This window comes from Myxine glutinosa, unplaced genomic scaffold (genome assembly GCF_964187855.1).
Source record: "Myxine glutinosa unplaced genomic scaffold, kmMyxGlut1.1 SCAFFOLD_414, whole genome shotgun sequence".
Taxonomy (NCBI): Eukaryota; Metazoa; Chordata; class Myxini; order Myxiniformes; family Myxinidae; genus Myxine; species Myxine glutinosa.
Window position 1 is genome coordinate 137900 of NW_027616516.1, and position 21740 is coordinate 159639.

A 21740-nucleotide genomic window follows, 5' to 3' on the forward strand; every position below is an offset into this window, starting at 1 on the left:
TGCTGCCTCACGGTAAGGATTACATAGCATGGTTTACCATTTTGCATCCTGTCTGCACCCTCACGATAAGGATTACACGACATGGTTTACCATTTTTACCCTGTCTGCAGCCTCACGGTAAGGATTACATAGCATGGTTTACCATTTTACACCTTGTCTGCAGCCTCCTGGTAAGCATTACACAGCATGTGTGCCATTTTCACCTTGTCTGCAGCCTCACGGTAAGGATTACATAGCATGGTTTACCATTTTATCACGCCGTCTGCAGCCTCACGGTAAGGATTACACTTTACCGTTTGCCATTTTTTCACCCTGTCTGCAGCCTCATGGTAAGCATTACCCGGCATGGTGTGCCATTTTTCACCTTGTCTGCAGCCTCATGGTAAGGATTACACGGCATGGTGTGCCATTTTCACCTTGTCTGCACCCTCACAGTAAGGATTACATGGCATGGTGTGCCATTTTCACCTTGTCTGCACCCTCACAGTAAGGATTACATGGCATGGTGTGCCATTTTTCACCTTGTCTGCAGCCTCATGGTAAGGATTACACGGCATGGTGTGCCATTTTCACCTTGTCTGCACCCTCACAGTAAGGATTACACGGCATGGTGTGCCATTTTCACCTTGTCTGCACCCTCACGGTAAGGATTACATGGCATGGTGTGCCATTTTCACCTTGTCTGCAGCCTGACGGTAAGGATTACACGGCATCGTTTGCCATTTTTCACCTTGTCTGCAGCCTCACGGTAAGGATTACATGGCTGGTTGCATCATTTCTCTGGCAGCGCGTTTGTGCTGCTGAAGCAGGGCCGCAATTACCACCGAGCTTGTACTCAATTTGCCGACCTGGGACGGATGACAGGCTGAGTCAACCCCCCTGGTGTTAATTCAACGATCGACCAGGATTCAAACTCGGAATCCGAGGATCCCAAGGCAGCACCCAAACCGCTAAGCCAACACCAGGCTCGCAATACAGGTGTATTCCTTTTTCATTTTTCCTATTTTCTCTTAAAACCTGTCATTTAAAACACGATACCATCTATTTATTATGTAATCAAAATGTTAGAATTTCCCTCTTCCACTCTGCTTCCATAGTTAGGATATCAATGCAGTGACACAGAAGAATCTCTTACCTGCTGCCTTGTGCTTTCATTTTTGATATTCCTGTGCAAAGGAAATGGAGTGGGGGAAGAGGAGGCGAAAGTTTATAAAGGTAGTTGGACAAACAAGTGATGTCTACATTTCCAGATGTTTTTCCAGAACGTTCCCCTGCACCCACTGATTTATGCCATTGTAAATGATGTAGCAGGTATAACAAAGTAAAAAAAACTATTAATCTTCGATCAGATTCAACTACAATTCCAGGTGAAGTACAAGTACCTGGGACGTTGAAAGTGTTCAACCAATCAGATACTCAGAATACTCTCAGATAAACCCAAAAAGATGTAATGATACTTTTAAAATAATAAATGCGCATTTTAAATATTTTCTCACTCATTATATATTTTAATAATTTACCTGCGTTATAATAGGTTGTTGTATCTTGGACTACTGTGAGCATCTAGTTGTGGAACATTTGGACGGCCATCTTAAGTACAATATTCACTTGTCTGTTTCAAGGATTCAATGAGGAACCAGTATCGTCATCATTCACAAGCGAATGTAGTATGGTTCGCAGTCCCCCACCCCAGGTCCCACTTCTTCTTCATCCACTTTGACCCTCTGTAAAATCAAAAGACACCATACCAATGTCCACCTGCCTTTTAGTCGGTAAGGCCTGTGGTAAGGTATGTTTTGTGTCATGTCCTCTCTGGATTGGCTCAAATATCAAGGCTTGGCAGGTAAGAAACCTTAATTGTGTGAGATATTTTGACCTTTTCTCCCTGTATAATCCCCAAAACGACACTGATCCGAAATGTTTTTTACGGATCCCTATCGGGGCTTTGTAAAAACACCTTTTGTGCAAAATCTCATCTCTGACACAAATACAAGGGAATGGCGGAAAGTGAGTTGTAATATTTCACCTCGGACACCTTAAAATCAGAATGGGAGCCTAAATGGAAACAAATAAATAGGTATCTGGGTGTAGTGGACCGGATAGTTAGTTTCTAGTTTTGGGTATTGGACCAAGGTACAACAATGCCAACCTTGGCTTGGGTATATTGGACCAAGGTACCACCATGCTAACTTTGGGGCCTGGGTATATTGCATCAATATACCACCATGCCAACTTGTGGCTTGGGTATTTTGGACCAAGGTACCACCATTCCCACCTTATGGCTTGGGTATATTGGACCAAGGTACCACCATGCTAACCTTGGGTGCTGGGTATATTGCATCAATATACCACCATGCCAACCTTGTGGCTTGGGTATTTTGGACCAAGGTACCACCATTCCCACCTTATGGCTTGGGTATATTGGACCAAGGTACCACCATGCTAACCTTGGCTTGGGTATATTGGACCAAGGTACCACCATGCTAACTTTGGGTCCTGGGTATATTGCATAAATATACCACCATGCCAACCTTGTGGCTTGGGTATTTTGGACCAAGGTACCACCATTCCCACCTTGGGGCTTGGGTATATTGGACCAAGGTACCACCATCCTAACTTTGGGGCCTGGGTATATTGCATCAATATACCACCATGCCAACCTTGGGGGCTTGAGTATATGGGACCAAGGTACAACCATTCCCACCTTATGGCTTGGGTATATTGGACCAAGGTACAACCATGCTAACCTTGGCTTGGGTATATTGGACCAAGGTACCACCATGCTAACTTTGGGGCCTGGGTATATTGCATCAATATACCACCATGCCAACCTTGTGGCTTGGGTATATTGGACCAAGGTACCACCATGCTAACTTTGGGGCCTGGGTATATTGCATCAATATACCACCATTCCCACCTTATGGCTTGGGTATATTGGACCAAGGTACCACCATGCTAACTTTGGGTCCTGGGTATATTGCATCAATATACCACCATGCCAACCTTGTGGCTTGGGTATTTTGGACCAAGGTACCACCATTCCCACCTTGGGGCTTGGGTATATTGGACCAAGGTACCACCATGCTAACTTTGGGGCCTGTGTATATTGCATCAATATACCACCATGCCAACCTTGGGGGCTTGAGTATATGGGACCAAGGTACCACCATTCCAACCTTATGGCTTGGGTATATTGGACCAAGGTACAACCATGCCAAATTTGAAGAGGATTGGTTCAGAAATGAAGGAATGGTGTAGAATTATAAAAGTTGGATAGAAAGAAAGAGGTAAAACATCACATCTCCCCGAGGACGAATAAAAACAGTAATCAAACATGGATATTTCATTCGTAGGAAAAGGTGACGAAAACGATTTTGAGGCAATGTAACAATTTTTACCCAAAATAATTTTATAAATGGCTTTGCAACCCATCGTCTTTTAACCCATAACCTGACGTCTGCTTGAGCCTAATTGTTGCCATGGTGACCAGGTATTCAAGATGACTCGATTCTTAACCACAGTGAACTCACAAATGATGCTTTGGTATAAAAATACCAATTAATCATTCAAATTCGGATCAAAAAGCTTTCGGATCAAGTCTTTCTCGGTCTTCCCCTTCCTCTACTTCCTTCTACATTCATTTCCATCACTCTTCTCAACCAGTCACTTTCATCCTTCCTCAACACATGACCAAACCATCTCAACCTGTTCCTCTTCACAGCATCAATCACAGGCTCTATTCCCATCATCTTTCACAATTCATCATTTGTCTTCCTCTCAATGATACTCCACACATCCACCGAACCATTCGCATTTCCACCCTTTCCAACCTTCGTTGCTGCTCTACGTTCATTACCTATGTCTCGCTCCCATAAATCATAACACTTCTCACACATGCAGCATACACCTTTCCCTTCAGCTTCAACGACACTCCCCTCCTCGTCAGCACGCCACTCAGTTCCCGAAACTTCTTCCAACAAAATTGAATACAACAAAACCAATAGCACAGGTAAGAATGAATTTCGCTAGTGAGACTAAATTTTTATGACAAATAGTAATGGGGATATTTATGTTCACTTGTTACCTCTTTTGAGCGTCACCATTGCACATAGAAAGTAGATGATAATGAGTATGCAGAGGGAGAAAAGCACAGCAAGACACAAAAAAGGAATAAAGTAGGGTCCTTGATAATCCTCATTAATTTGGGTTGAGTTTGAACTGGGAGAGACAGTTGAACAGGTGGAGGACGATGTTCGGTCTGAAGATGAAGACTTGGAATCATCTTGGCCTGAAAATACAAAGGGGATGTAAATTTCTGGTGAGGTGGAAACTTTCACAATGATTCACTTGATTTGTGACCCACCTGTTTTTACGTGCACCTGGAATCTGCTCGAGATGTACTCTTTTCCTGATTGCAGTCTAATCTTGCATTCGTACATTCCAGCATCTTCTGCAGCCACGTGATGCATCATCAAGGAGAAGGTTCTGGTTTGTTTCCTGCACCATATCACCACCTGTCCTACTCTCACCCCAAGTACCCAAACATAATCCCTGAATTCCCCCATAATGTCCCACTCCGTCCATGCTCTCTCCGGCCTAGCGGGTTCACTCCGAAACACCACCACGCTGACTCCAGCTTGCCAACGCCATCGGCGGCGGCACAGGGCAGCACTACGGAAGAGTTCTCCATCACATTCTTCTGTATTACTGGAATCTCCTTTGGTGAACAATCTGTGAGAGAAGACACCAGACAACAATGTGGCAGTCGCTTCGCTTCACGGCCTTTCTGAATGGGAAAACATTAATCACGATTGATCTCATTAATTTTCCATCACGACTTTCATTGTCTTCCTCCAATGGCAACTGTCATTCCTTTAAAAAAATATCAAGGATAACAACAAATTAAATATTGTAAATTTGATGGAATATCACAATCATAACATATTTCCATTTTGTCCTGTAACATGCTTATTACTCGTTTGCTTTATTTTGGAATAGGACATCAGTGATCGTGCGGATTGCGAGGTTTCCATTCACCTAGTCAGACTTATCGTTATTGGGAAATTGTGGGTGACGTTGATGAAGTTAACCTGTGACTCCAACAGTAGTTACCTAACTCCTCTCATGGAAGGGCAAATGCCCTTCCCGTGTCAGAGACATGCTCGATAGGGATTTTCAACTGGTGGGAATCAGAATAAGATTATGCGCGACGAGGCGTTGAACTCTGTCGAAGATGTAGGAGCATTCAGTCGGGCAGAGTTCCTCTTTCTTGGAACATAAGGTGATGAGTGGGTCCATTACACGTTACTAATGTTAAAAATGGTGTGTGGTTAAATGAATGGGATCTCGGGCCCTCTGTGCACATAAGTACAGCAACACCTGTTTACCTGGATGAAGTTCACCGGAGGTCGTTTAGAATTTAGATATTTCCATGGATGACACCAATACAGCATCAGTGGCCATGTTTGATACCTTACCGGTTTCACTCTTTATTAACCTGAAAGTTTGTGTTGAGCTGCAAGTGTTCTCCCTTTAGACACTGAACGTCTTAATGACATCGATTGATATGTCTGCCTTAGGAAAACAAAAAACATTGGAAGAGGATGTGGGAAAGAGATCATGTATATAAATTATCAAAGAGATTATGTGTATAAATTATCAAAGAGATTATGTGTATAAATTATCAAAGAGATTATTGTGTATAACATATCAAAGAGATTATGTGTATAACATATCAAAGAGATTATTGTGTATAAATTATCAAAGAGATTATGTGTATAAATTATCAAAGAGATTATTGTGTATAACATATCAAAGAGATTATGTGTATAACATATCAAAGAGATCATGTGTATAAATTATCAAAAAAAAAAAAAAAAACCACCTTTAGAGGCCATTTTTCCCCGCAGAGCGGGGGTTGGCCTTTTTCGGGAACCGTGGTTCGTTGTCGTTTTTCGGTCCCCTTTTTTTGAAGCAATGTTTTACGGCCGGATGCCCTTCCTGACGCCAACCCTTTTTGCCGCCTTTAACGACAAACAGGGAATTACCAATGAACTGGTACTCAATTTGCCGACCTCGGAAGGATGACAGGCTGAGTCAACCCCCCTGGTGTTAATTCAGCGATCGACCGAGATTTGAACCCAGGATCCTAGGATCCCAAGCTGGCACCCTAGCCGCTAGCCCAACACCAACACCAATGAGATTATCATTATCAAATCAATGAGTATAAACTATCAAAGAGGGGATAAATTATCAAAGAGATCATGTGTATAAATTATCAAAGAGATCATGTGTATAAATTATCAGAGATCATGTGTATAAATTATCAACGAAAGTATGTGTATAAATTACCAGAGATCATGTGTATAAATTATCAAAGAGATTATGTGTATAAATTATCAGAGATCATGTGTATAAATTATCAAGGAGATCATGTGTATAAATTATCAAAGAGATCATGTGTATAAATTATCAAGGAGATCATGTGTATAAATTATCAAAGAGATCATGTGTATAAATTATCAAAGAGCTCATGTGTATAAATTATCAAAGAGATCATGTGCATAAATTATCAAAGAGATCATGTGTATAAATTATCAAAGAGATCATGTGTATAAATAATTATCAAAGAGATCATGTGTATATATTATCAGAGATTATGTGTATAAATTATCAAAGAGATCGTGTGTATAAATTATCAAAGAGATGATGTGTTTAAATTATCAAAGAGATCATGTGTATAAATTATAAAAGAGATCATGTGTATAAATTATTAAGGAGATCATCTATCTATAATTCCAGTAATCTCTGTGTGTATGTTTGTATGTTTGTATGTTTGTATGTTTGTATGTTTGTCTGTGACCGCTGTTTCTCGACAACCACGGGTCCGATATACTTGAAACTTGCCAGGTATATTGCTGGGGACCTGAGGATGTGCCTTTTCAAGGTTTCATATTAATCGGACAAGTAGTTACCGAGCTATGGCGATTTCTTTACCAAACTCCGCAAGCCGTTCGCTTTGGACCAAACCATTTCATGTAAATAGAGGGGGGGGATTGTCACCGTACTCGCAAGCCGTTCGCTTTGGACCAAACCATTTCATGTAAATAGAGGGGGGGGGGGGATTGTCACCGTACTCGCAAGCCGTTCGCTTTGGACCAAACCATTTCATGTAAATAGAGGGGGGGGATTGTCACCGTACTCGCAAGCCGTTCGCTTTGGACCAAACCATTTCATGTAAATAGAGGGGGGGGATATAATTTTAGATATATATATAGTACGGGCATGCCCTAGTATGTATAAATTATCAAAGAGATCATGTGTATAAATTATCAAAGAGATCATGTGTATAAATTATCAAAGAGAGCATGTGTATAAATTGTCAAAGAGATCATGTGTATAAATTGTCAAAGAGATCATGTGTATAAATTGTCAGAGATCATGTTTATAAATTATCAAAGAGATTATGTGTATAAATTATAAAGGAGATCATGTGTATAAATTATCAGAGATTATGTGTATAAATTATTAAAGAGATCATGTGTATAAATTATCAGAGATTATGTGTATAAATTATCAGTGATCACGTGTATAAATTATCAGAGATCATGTGTTTAAATTATCAAAGAGATCATGTGTATAAATTATCAAAGAGATCATGTGTATAAATTATCAGAGATCATGTGTATAAATTATCAGAGATCATGTGTATAAATAATTATCAAAGAGATCATGTGTATAAATTATCAGAGATCATGTGTATAAATTATCAAAGAGATCATGTGTATAAATTATCAAAGAGATCATGTGTATAAATTATCAAAGAGATGATGTGTATAAATTATCAAAGAGATCATGTGTATAAATTATTAAAGAAATCATGCATATAAATTATCAAAGAGATTATGTGTATAAATTATCAAAGAGATGATGTGTATAAATTATCAAAGAGATGATGTGTAGAAATTATCAAAGAGATCATGTGTATAAATTATCAGAGATCATGTGTACAAATTATCAAAGAGATTATGTGTATAAATTTATCAAAGAGATCATGTGTATAAATGATCAAAGAGATCATGTGTATAAATTATCAGAGATCATGTGTATAAATTATCAAAGAGATCATGTGTATAAATTATCAAAGAGATCATGTGTATAAATTATCAGAGATCATGTGTATAAATTATCAGAGATTATGTGAATAAATTATCAAAGAGATCGTGTGTATAAATTATCAGAGATTATGTGTATAAATGTTCAAAGAGATCATGTGTATAAATTATCAGAGATCATGTGTATAAATTATCAAAGAGATCATGTGTATAAATTATCAGAGATTATGTGTATAAATGATCAAAGAGATCATGTGTATAAATTATCAGAGATCATGAGTATAAATTATCAAAGAGATCGTGTGTATAAATTATCAGAGATTATGTGTATAAATGATCAAAGAGATCATGTGTATAAATTATCAGAGATCATGTGTATAAATTATCAAAGAGATCATGTGTATAAATTATCAAAGAGATCATGTGTATAAATTATCAGAGATCATGTGTATAAATTATCAGAGATTATGTGTATAAATTATCAAAGAGATCATGTGTTTAAATTATCAAAGAGATCATGTGTATAAATTATCTGAGATCATGTGTATAAATTATAAATGAGATTATGTGTATAAATTATCAAAGAGATTATGTGTTTAAATTATCAGAGATCATGTGTATAAATTATTAAAGAAATCATGTGTATAAATTATCTGAGATCATGTGTATAAATTATCTGAGATCATGTGTACAAATTATCAAAGAGATTATGTGTATAAATTATTAAGGAGATCATGTGTATAAATTATCAAAGAGATCATGTGTATAAATTATCAAAGAGATCATGTTTATAAATTATCAGAGATCATGTGTATAAATTATCAAAGAGATCATGTGTATAAATTATCAAAGAGATTATGTGTATAAATTATCAAAGAGATTATGTGTATGAATTATCAAAGAGATTATGTGTATAAATTATTAAGGAGATCATGTGTATAAATTATCAAAGAGATCATGTGTATAAATTATCAAAGAGATCATGTGTATAAATGATCAGAGATCATGTGTATAAATTATCAAAGAGATCATGTGTTTAAATTTTCAAAGAGATCATGTGTATAAATTATCAGAGATCATGTGTATGAATTATCAAAGAGATTATGTGTATAAATTATTAAGGAGATCATGTGTATAAATTATCAAAGAGATCATGTGTATAAATTATCAGAGATCATGTGTATAAATTATCAAAGAGATCATGTGTATAAATTATCAAAGAGATCATGCATATAAATTATCAGAGATTATGTGTATAAATTATCAAAGAAATCATGCATATAAATTATCAAAGAGATTATGTGTATAAATTATCAAAGAGATCATGTGTATAAATTATCAAAGAGATCATGTGTATAAATTATCAAAGAAATCATGCATATAAATTATCAAAGACATTATGTGTATAAATTATCAGAGATGATGTGTATAAATTATCAAATAGATCATGTGTATAAATTATCAATTAGAACATGTGTATAAATTATCAGAGATCATGTGTATAAATTTATCAAAGAGATCATGTGTATAACATATCAAAAGAGATCATGTGTATAAATTATCAAAGAGATCATGTGTATAAATTATCAAAAGAGATCATGTGTATAAATTAGCAAAGAGATTATGTGTTGAAATTATCAAAGAGATCATGTTTATAAATTATCAAAGAGATTATGTGTATAACATATCAAAGAGATCATGTATATAAATTATCAAAGAGATCATGTGTATAAATTATCAAAGAGATTATGTGTATAACATATCAAAGAGATCATGTGTATAAATTAGCAAAGAAATCATGTGTATAAATTATCAGAGAGATCATGTGTATAAATTTATCAGAGAGATCATGTGTATAAATTATCAAAGAGATCATGTATATAAATTATCAAAGAGATCATGTATATAAATTATCAGAGAGATCATGTGTATAAATTATCAGAGAGATCATGTGTATAAATTATCAAAGAGATCATGTATATAAATTATCAAAGAGATCATGTATATAAATTATCAAAGAGATCATGTATATAAATTATCAGAGAGATCATGCATATAAATTATCAAAGAGATCATGTTTATAAATTATCAAAGAGATTATGTGTATAACATATCAAAGAGATCATGTATATAAATTATCAAAGAGATCATGTGTATAAATTATCAAAGAGATTATGTGTATAACATATCAAAGAGATCATGTGTATAAATTAGCAAAGAAATCATGTGTATAAATTATCAGAGAGATCATGTGTATAAATTTATCAGAGAGATCATGTGTATAAATTATCAAAGAGATCATGTATATAAATTATCAAAGAGATCATGTATATAAATTATCAGAGAGATCATGTGTATAAATTATCAGAGAGATCATGTGTATAAATTATCAAAGAGATCATGTATATAAATTATCAAAGAGATCATGTATATAAATTATCAAAGAGATCATGTATATAAATTATCAGAGAGATCATGGGTATAAATTATCAAAGAGATTATGTGTATAACATATCAAAGAGATTATGTATATAAATTATCAAAGAGATCATGGGTATAAATTATCAAAGAGATTATGTGTATAACATATCAAAGAGATTATGTGTATAAATTATCAGAGATTATGTATATAAATTATCAAAGAGATCATGTGTATAAATTATCAAAGAGATTTTGTGTATAACATATCAAAGAGATTATGTGTATAAATTATCAAAGAGATTATGTGTATAACATATCAAAGAGATTATGTGTATAAATTATCAAAGAGATTATGTGTATAACATATCAAAGAGATCATGTGTATAAATTATCAAAGAGATTATGTGTATAACATATCAAAGAGATCATGTATATATATTATCAAAGAGATCATGTATATAAATTATCAAAGAGATCATGTGTATAAATTATCAAAGAGATTATGTGTATAAATTATCAAAGAGATCATGTGTATAAATTATCAAAGAGATCATGTGTATAACATATCAAAGAGATCATGTATATATATTATCAAAGAGATCATGTGTATAAATTATCAAAGAGATCATGTGTATAAATTATCAAAGAGATCATGTGTATAACATATCAAAGAGATCATGTATATATATTATCAAAGAGATTATGTATATAAATTATCAAAGAGATCATGTGTATAAATTATCAAAGAGATCATGTGTATAAATTATCAAAGAGATTATGTGTATAACATATCAAAGAGATTATGTATATATATTATCAAAGAGATTATGTATATAAATTATCAAAGAGATCATGTGTATAAATTATCAAAGAGATTATGTGTATAACATATCAAAGAGATTATGTATATAAATTATCAAAGAGATCATCTATCTATAATTCCAGTAATCTCTGTGTGTGTGTGTGTCTGTCTGTGTGTTTGTTTGTCTGTGACCGCTGTTTCTCGACAACCACGGGTCCGATATACTTGAAACTTGCCAGGTATATTGCTGGGGACCCGAGGATGTGCCTTTTCAAGGTTTCATATTAATCGGACAATTACTTACCGAGATATGTCCAAAAAACGCTTCAACCAATCAGAGAGCAGCGAGCTATCACGTGTGCCGAACCGTTAATGCAATGCAAGCGTTAATGCGTTAATGCAAGGCTTTTCGTTTTTTTCCCTCTTCTCTTTCTACTTTTCCTTGCGATTAAATTGCAAACAGCCAAAATACGTTGGCGCTAATTGAATAATTGGCCATTAACACTAAAATAATCGTAACTGCGATATGCCAACTTCCGGACAGTGCAGCCTTCCATGTTGTTGTTGTTTGCAGCAGCTGTTTGCAGCAAGGGAAGGCTTTTCTTTTTTCCCCTCTTCTCTTTCTACTTTGCCTTGCGATTAAATTGCAAACAGCCAAAATACGTTGGCGATAATTGAATAATTGGGCATTATGTTTTACAACTAATAAAAACGAATTTGCGATTCATTCGCTTTCCTGCGCGTTTGTGTACGCGATGGCGATTTCTTTACCAAACTCCGGAAGCCGTTCGCTTTGGACCGAACCATTGCATGTAAATAGAGGGGGGGGATTGTCACCACTCGCAAGCCGTTCGCTTTGGACCAAACCATTTCATGTAAATAGGGGGGGGGATATAATTTTAGATATATATATCGTACGGGCATGCCCTAGTCTATCTATAATTCCAGCAATCTCTGTGTGTGTGTGTGTCTGTCTGTGTGTTTGTCTGTGACCGCTGTTTCTCGACAACCACGGGTCCGATATACTTTTAACTTGCCAGGTATATTGCTGGGGACCCGAGGATGTGCCTTTTCAAGGTTTCATATTAATCGGACAATTACTTACCGAGCGATGTCCAAAAAACGATTCAACCAATCAGAGAGCAGCGAACTAGCGCGTGTGCCGAACGTGGCGGACACACTCTGCCTCGGATGGCACATTTGAGAGCGTATTCATTTATTTCACGTTTGCAAACTATGTTGGCGCTATGTTGGCGTTAAACGATGTTTTAAAACTAATAAAAACGAATTTGCGATTCATTCGCTTTCCTGCGCGTTTGTGTACGCGATGGCGATTTCTTTACCAAACTCCGGAAGCCGTTCGCTTTGGACCGAACCATTTCATGTAAATAGAGGGGGGGGTTCTGTGGTCGTTGCGAATGGACCAAACCATTCATGTAAATAGAGGGGGGGGATTGTCACTGTACTCGCAAGCCGTTCGCCGTTCGCTTTGGCGTTGCGAATGGACCAAACCATTTCATGTAAATAGAGGGGGGGGATATAATTTTAGATAGATATATAGTACGGGCATATATATAGTACGGGCATGCCCTAGTGTGTATAAATTATCAAAGAGATTATGTGTATAAATTATCAAAGAGATCATGTGTATAAATTATCAAAGAGATTATGTGTATAACATATCAAAGAGATCATGTGTATAAATTATCAAAGAGATCATGTGTATAAATTATCAAAGAGATCATGTGTATAAATTATCAAAGAGATCATGTGTATAACATATCAAAGAGATCATGTATATATATTATCAAAGAGATCATGTATATAAATTATCAAAGAGATCATGTGTATAAATTATCAAAGAGATTATGTGTATAACATATCAAAGAGATCATGTGTATAAATTATCAAAGAGATTATGTGTATAACATATCAAAGAGATTATGTGTATAACATATCAAAGAGATCATGTGTATAAATTATCAAAGAGATCATGTGTATAAATTATCAAAGAGATCATGTGTATAAATTATCAAAGAGATCATGTGTATAACATATCAAAGAGATCATGTATATATATTATCAAAGAGATCATGTATATAAATTATCAAAGAGATCATGTGTATAAATTATCAAAGAGATTATGTGTATAACATATCAAAGAGATCATGTGTATAAATTATCAAAGAGATTATGTGTATAACATATCAAAGAGATTATGTGTATAAATTATCAAAGAGATTATGTGTATAACATATCAAAGAGATTATGTGTATAAATTATCAAAGAGATTATGTGTATAACATATCAAAGAGATCATGTGTATAAATTATCAAAGAGATTATGTGTATAACATATCAAAGAGATTATGTGTATAAATTATCAAAGAGATTATGTGTATAACATATCAAAGAGATCATGTGTATAAATTATCAAAGAGATTATGTGTATAACATATCAAAGAGATCATGTATATATATTATCAAAGAGATCATTTATATATAAATTATCAAAGAGATCATGTGTATAAATTTATCAAAGAGATTATGTGTATAACATATCAAAGAGATCATGTGTATAAATTAGCAAAGAGATCATGTGTATAAATTAGCAAAGAGATCATGTATATAAATTAGCAAAGAGATCATGTGTATAAATTTATCAGAGAGATCATGTGGATGAATTATCAAATAGATCATGTGTATAAATTATCAAAGAGATCATGTGTATAAATTACAGTGCTTTCAGAAAGTATTCAGACCCCTTCACTTTTTTCACACTTTATGTTGCAGCCTTTTGCCGAAATCGTTTAAATTCATTTTTTTCCCTCATCAATTTACACTCAATATAGTCTAGTAGGAAGACTAGGTCCCCCTGCACCCCCCGGAGATATACTTCTAATCAGTGTTTCTAGATTGGAAAAAATGTGTAGAAAATGACTAGCTATGGCCCCAAGCTGAAAAAATGTCCCACATACCATTTTTATGCAAATTACTGCTGCAAATTTTATGCAAAATTATGCAAATTTTATGCAAATTTTTGATGAGGAGTAGAGTTGAGGGGTATTTGAGGGCTTCATCGAGGTGCTCTCGGTTGCAAGACTGGGTCATTCTGAGAAGCACAGCAGGGTCAGAGATCATGATGTTCTCCTCCTCAGTGAATCTCTCCATCAACAGCCTCTCCATTGCCTCACACACTGTTTTGAGGCAAAAGAGGGACTTTGCGTAGGCCTTTCCACTGAGAACACCTTTGAGAGATCCACTTGTTACTAGTTGTGCCTCAAAGAGAATCTCTGCATATCCAGAACCACGCATCTTGTGTCCAGTGAGCATCCCGATGTAGTTCATGGATGTGTGGAAGGGTCCAATCGTTACTACATGACTAGCAAATTCATTTGGCCAGCGCCAGATGATGGGAAGGGCTTTCATGCAGACACCCAGATCAAATGTATTCAGGACCCATCTCTGACCCACCTCAGCAGTTGCTGCCTCGGAACGCTTCAGTAGCTCACGAACAACTGCGTTGTCTGTGATCGGTCTGTGCCTGGTGCCTGCATGGCATGGCAATGGCCTGCAGCCTGTGCCTGGGCTAGGGGGTTTCACCTCTGCAACTGGTTCTCCCCCACCCAGCAAATCAACAGTCGACTACTGCACGCCTATCCACCCATATTACCCATACATAATACCCCATATTGATAAAGAGAAAACAGGATTTTAGAAAGTTTTGCAAATTTATTAAAAAGAAAAAACTGAAATATCACATTGACATAAGTATTCATACCCTTTGCTGTGACACTTGAAATTTAGCTCAGGTGCCTCCCATTTCTCTTGATCATCTTTGAGATGTTTCCACACCTTGATTAGAGTCCACCTGCGGTAAATTCAATTGATTGGACATGATTTGGAAAGGCACATACCTGTCTATATAAGGTCTCACAGCTGACAATGCATATCAGGGCAAAAACCAAGCCATGAGGTCGAAGGAACTTCCTGCAGAGCTCAGAGACAGGATTGTGTCAAGGCACAGATCTGGGGAAGCCTAGAAAAAAATTCTGCTCAGGCAGAATTTATTTTAGCTCTTTCACGAGCCTCGATCTTGTGTACAAAAAAAAAAATTTTTTTTAAAAAAACTTTCTCAACAATCCTCTCCAAGAAGTTCTGTCGCTCAAGCTTTTGGATCTCACGATCTGCCATGATCTTTCTTGGGAAAACCACATTTCCAAGCTGGCCTCCAAAGCCAGTCGCCGACTGGGCATCCTCCGTCGTGCGAAGTCCTTCCTTTGCACACCTGAGCTCCTCGCCACATACAAGGCTTTCATCCGCAGCTCAATGGAATACTGTTCCCCCCTCTGGGCCGGTACTCCTGCCTCACACCCAGCTCGGCTTCACGCTGTTGAAACCAAAGCTTTCAGAATCATTGGAATCTCCTGTGATGAAGCTAACTCCGAGGGCCTTTCACTCACTCACCGCAGGCAGGTTGGTGGTCTTTCTGTCTTCTACCGACTCCTCTCCGGCCTTGCTCCCCCAGCTCTCTCTGTGCTCTGTCCCCCAAATATTCCAACAGGTCACACAAGATCTGCCAGCAACCCTCTTGTGGTTAAATTGCTAAAATCTCGGCTCTCTGCTCACCTTCACTCTTTCATTCCCCTTTTCTCCCGCCTCTTGAAGAAACTCCCCCACTCCCTTCAATCCCACTCCTCCCTCCAGGTCTTTAAAACAGCTGTTCACCACCATCTCCTATATTTCCCCGTCCAAAACCTTGAACTTTTCTACCCCCACTAATTCAGCCCAGATATCCTTTTTTGAAATTCCAATTTCTTTCCTGGAAGTCCTTGCAGTGTCCACATGTTTTATACCTCTCCCACCTTCCCCCAAGCCCTCCCCCTCCCACATTTCTCCCGATGTCCCTGCTCTCAAATGTTGCGTTTGTGTCTTTCCCTCTCTCTCCCCATCTTGTCTGCCGCTCCCCTTATTTTGTGTTTTATGTGTCGGTTTGACTTTTTGTGTGATTAATGTTCGCTCTTTCACGAGCCTCGATGTTGTATCCCAATAATTTTTTTAAAAATAATTAAAATCCCACATCATGCACACGGGGGAGAGTGGGTCACACACACACACACACACACACACACATATACACATCCACACATGTACACACACACACACACACACACACACAAACACGTACACCGACACACATGCATACACATATACACATACACCACCAAGTAATTCAAAACACCTCACCACCACATAATTCAAAACACCTCATCACCAACTAATTCAAAACACCTCACCACCACCTAATTAAAAACACTTCACCACCACGTAATTATAAATACCTCACCACCACGTAATTTAAAACACCTCACCACCACATAATTATAAATACCTCACCACCACGTAATTTAAAACACCTCACCACCACGTAATTTAAAACACCTCACCACCACCTAATTATAAACACCTCACCACCACATAATTATAAATACCTCACCACCACGTAATTTAAAACACCTCACCACCATGTGATTTAAAAACACCTCACCACCATGTGATATTAAAACTCCTCACCACCACGTCATTTAAAAACACCTCACCACCACATAATTCAAAATACCTCACCACCACGTGATTCAAAACCACCACAACGTTATTAAAAACACTTCACAACCACGGAAACAAAGGTTTGAGGGAGTCGTTAAGTGACAACATAGACACTGCCCAGATGTGTAGATAGAAAGATAAATGACTGTACCCGAGTTGCCGTTTTGTCATGGTTTAAACCAATCATAATTCAAACAATTATTTTGCACAAGTGTATTTGTAATATACGTGATATCAGATTTTATAAACAATTGAAGTTGGGAACAAAAAAAATTTCCCCAAAAAATCCCCCCCCAAAAAAAGAATTGGAAAATTTTTCAAACAAAAATACCCTTAGGACATACCGACGGGAGAGATATGTGCATACCAGAAGTTTGGTGCGATTTCACAAAAGTTTGAGAAAGTAGTTCAGTGACGAGACAACACAACACAGGACAGGACAGACGCTGCACAGATATATATATATAATATATATATATATATATATATATATATATATATATATATATATATATATATATATATATATATATATATATATATAGTTGCGGATATGAGGACTGTATATTTTTTTTATTGTGTGAATTATTATTATTGTTTATTCTGCGCCTCCTGCCTCCAGAGCTGTGTAAAGGTCAAAGGGCATCCCATAATTAGTCCATAAAGCATCCACACCACAGCCTATCATAGAATACCCATGTTCAATAGTTATATCTTATTCTGTGTTTTAGGGTAAGGCTGTGTCTCCCATTAATTGAAATACTCCATTGCACCAGTGAAAGAAATAGATTCCCTTCATTCTCATTCCCAAAACCTCCATTCCCCCTTTTCGTCGATTAGAAATTACCTCCCCTCCAATAACCGCCATTGACCACGAGGCAGGGTCGGAGAAGAAAGGCGTGTCTTCACCTCATCATAGAGGGGAGGAGTGAGCCAGCCCCACTCGACCAACCATGAGCCAGGGGTTTGGCTAGGGAGGGCGGAGGAAGAGCTATCGGGGAGGTTCGCAAAGGTTGAGGGGCGGGGCCTATATAACCCGCAGCGCGACGCTCCCCAAGCAGTCGAGCTTTGAAGAAGAAAGAGAGGCGCTGAGAGGAGGGAATGAGCAGGCGTGACCGCAGCTAAAATCCGCAGCGCGACGCTCCCAAAAGAGAAGCTGAGACAAGCTTTGAGAGATGAGCTTTTACCATCAGACGAAAGGGAGCCCAAGCCGTTGAGAAGAGAGAGGGTCCAAGAAGCAGAGCTGAGTTGTGTGGTTTTGGTCGTCAGTGGTTGCGTTGTGGTGGTCAGTGGTTGCGTTGGTTGCGTTGAGTTGTCGGTGGTGAGGACTGATTGGACCAAGAGAACATAGAGAACATCCAAGGAGAGGACATCCCAGAAAGCACAAAGCCTGCTGTAATCCTGGAAAAGCACGCGACGTCCACAGCAGCAGCAGCAGCGGCGGCCACAGCAGCAACCACACTCAACAGCCGCTTGGGGCCTGGTCGGCGGTTTTGAGCAGGGCCGCGAAGGAACGGCGGCTGCTAAATGCGCCGATCGTGCTGCACAATACAACTCCGAGCCATCCTCTCCTTCCAGCCAATTCCTGTCATCATTCCCCCGCGTGAGTCTGTCTTTTGTTTGTTCTGTCCCTGGGTTAATTAAGACTGTAGGTAAGCTAGCGTTGCACTGTGTATCTAATCTCGTCTGTAAATAAACGTGACTGCTTTCTTTTCGCTTGTGTGTATAATAAATCCAATTACTCTTCTGTACGTCTTCTCGTCTTATTCCGTTTCCTCTTTGCATTCGGTCGTTTTAGAGTTTTCCAGATTGGGCAGCTGCGGTGCGATACGGCCAAAGTTTGGGGTGAATCGGGTGAGTTGGGGAAGAATCGGGGGAACTGTTAGGTCGCGGTAATACACCACCGCTCGGTCAAAATAACATCTTGGCCGCGACCAGTAACAATTGGTGTCGAGGAGTGAGATTAGAGGCCCGAACCAAATTTTTTAAAAAAAACATCTAGGAAAAAATTTGGTCAAAATTATAAAGTACCGAAATTTGATTTTGTTTTAAAGAAAAACCCGAATTTTGAAATCGCGCCATGGCTGGTCAAGGCGATCGAATGCCGGTGGGTGAGCTAGAGGAGGGGTTAGGAGTAACCCAGGATCAGAGGGACGAAGTAGAGGAGAACATTGGCAATATGGTTGAGGGGGTATCAGACGCACAAAATGGCGCTCTCGCGCACGAGGTTTCAGGCGCGCAAAAAGGCGCATCGCACGTGCGCGCGGTAGCCGAGCCCGCTGTATCAGCGGGCTTTAACATGCAGCCGATTGACATGCAGGCCCTCATTGCGCAGCTACAGGCAGCTGTACAGATGAGTATGGGAGACCAAATTGGAGGTTTGAAAAACAGTATGGAGGTAATGAGGGACGAATTGAGGGCTGATAGTGAGCGAATGAGGGACGAAGCGAGGGCTCAGAGTGAGCAATTGGGGGTAATGGGGGGGCGAAATGGGGGGCAAAATTCGAGAAATGGGGGGCAAAATGGGAGAAATGGGGGAACGGCTAGAAGCTAAATTTGAGGGATTAGACAAGAAATTTGAGGGATTAGACAATGGGTTAGAGGGGGTGAAAAATGGGTTAATGGGGTTAGAAAATAGGATGGAAGACAAATTGCGGGAAATAGGGGAACAATCTGCCCGGGAAATCAAACGAATGGGGAACCAGATAGAGGAGGTGCAAATCGGGTTAGAAAGTAAACTGGATGCTCAGAGGGATGAATTGGGACAGATGAGGGTGGCATCTACAAAAGAGATGGAGGAGATGAAAGAGGGGATACGACGAGGTGTAAGTGAGGAGGTTTCGGGGTACGCGAGGAGGTAAAGCGAGGCGAAAAGCGTATGGAGAAAGAGGTGAGAAATAATACGGCAAGGTTACAAGGGGGAATAGAAGATCTGACGGAGGAGGTGGAACAGCTGACGGAGGGACAAAAAGAACTAGTGGAGCAGGTACAAAAGAACACTTCGGTACTAGGAGGGTTAAAGGCGACACAAAAAGAAATTAAAAATGACTTAATAGCGACACAGAGGCAATGTCAGATGGTACGTGAGGGACTGACAATGAGGTTGGACGAGGTGACAGAGGTAATGGAGACGAAGGACCGGCAGGTGAGGATGCACATAGAGATGGTCACGGTAGCCTTAGAGGACGAACTTGAGGAGACGCACCGGGAAATAAAAGAAGTGAAGCAAAAATTAGAGGAAGTGGAAGAAGACGTGAGTGAAATTAAGAAGGGACGGACAGAAACTAAGAGGGAGATAAAGGAGGAAGTAATGGAATTGGTACAAGGTCTGTGCTCGAATCGTGATGTTCTGCTGACTAACCAAATAAAGAGTTTGCAGGTGGCAAAGGAGGTGCGGAGACGAGGTGCCAAGGTGAGTGGCGATATAATCGGAAATGTACATGATGTGAGGAAAGCTTCAGTCGGCTTGGGGGTTGATTTAGACCCGGGTGTTCGTGAGAGGCCGTTGGTGAAGTGTGCGACAGGTCTGGTGTGCGAAAAAAGAGGTGTGCGAGAATGTCCGACCATGGGGTGTGTGAGGAAAAAGTGCGCGCCGACCAGTGAGTGTGCTGTCGAGAGTGAGTCGGTCGTAGCGCGTGTGCGAGGGGGTACATGGAAGCGCGGTGTGGTAAGTGTTACGGAGGAAGTAACGAAAGAGTGTGCGCAAGAGGATGCGCGAGAAAGGTGTGTAACGGACAGGTGCATGGGGAAAGAGTGCGCTGTCAAAAGTAAGGGGGAATGCGCTGTCAAGCATGGAGGTGAAAGTAGTGAGAGTGACACGGAGCGTGAGTTGGTTGTGACAGGTGAGCGAGGATGTACACCTGGAATGGAAGGATGCACACCTGGAATGGTAGAGCGTGTGTGGGAATGCACACTTGAGTTGGCCGTGAGGCACGTGGTTGGGTGTGCGAGTGAGAGCACACCTGTGATTGTCACAGAGGAGGTGACCGAGGAGGGGGCGCGAAGAGGTGTGTTGGTGAGGTGTGCGAGCGACGAATGTGTGCCAAGGTGTTCGGTGGTCAGGTGTGAGACCAAGTCTGTGAGCGGAATGAGTGTACCGAGGTGTGTAAGGAAAGGTACGAGGAGCATGGGAACAGCTGGAGGTATGAGCAAGAAAGGGGTAGCGTATGCGTGTAAGCATGCAGGTGAGGCATCGACGGTAACCGGGTTAGCGGTTAGAGCGACTTTTAGCCGAATCGGGCCCTCGGTGCGTGCCGGGCTTCGCGTGCCGCGAGAACCAGCAGGGATCCGAGCCACGGCGGGTTCGAAAGGACCGCCGTACGCGATCCACGCTGGGCCTCGCTTGGAACGGCCGCGTCCGTGCTCCACTAGGCGGAGCGGGCAGCTCGATAGGAAGGGTCGTCATGGCGACCACTTTTTATTGAGACGTGCCGGCAGGTCGAGATCGGGACATTGGATGGCTCCACGCCAAGGTGGTGCGTGGGATCTCGGCCCGGGTAAGCCCCCGTCCCTGCCCCGAATGCGGGACATATTCAGCCGCTGGCACAAAAGAACCCGCGTTCATTGCTCGGCTGTACGAAGCCGAGCTTTAGAAGGGAATTGGCGCACCGAGAGGATCTAATAAGTAGACGGGTGATGATGATAGTGTTTTGGCCCCGAAATTAGAAAAAAAGCTAAATTTGATGATGGTACGGTGATTAGCAGTAAATGACAAATTTTCGATTTGTTGGATTTGGACGAGCGAAATTGATAGTAGGACCTCCCCGATGTGGAGGGATGGCAACTCTATCATCCCTC

General features: G+C 39.5%; 1 protein-coding gene across 5 annotated transcripts in view; it reads right to left on the reverse strand.

Moving 5' to 3' along the window:
- Nucleotides 1-21740, reverse strand: part of LOC144888979 (uncharacterized) — a 173628-nt gene that overhangs the window by 43644 nt on the left and 108244 nt on the right. For all 5 annotated transcript variants that reach the window (XR_013621504.1, XR_013621502.1, XR_013621503.1 and 2 more), the window contains 3 exons: nt 4364-4731; nt 4085-4288; nt 1136-1166 (listed from right to left, as the gene is read on the reverse strand). Coding sequence is in view for 2 of the 5 variants with exons in the window: in XM_078768773.1 (XP_078624899.1) it covers nt 1136-1166; nt 4085-4288; nt 4364-4565 (437 nt within the window). In the remaining 3 variants the exon portion in view is untranslated. The remainder of the gene's footprint in view (nt 1-1135; nt 1167-4084; nt 4289-4363; nt 4732-21740) is intronic.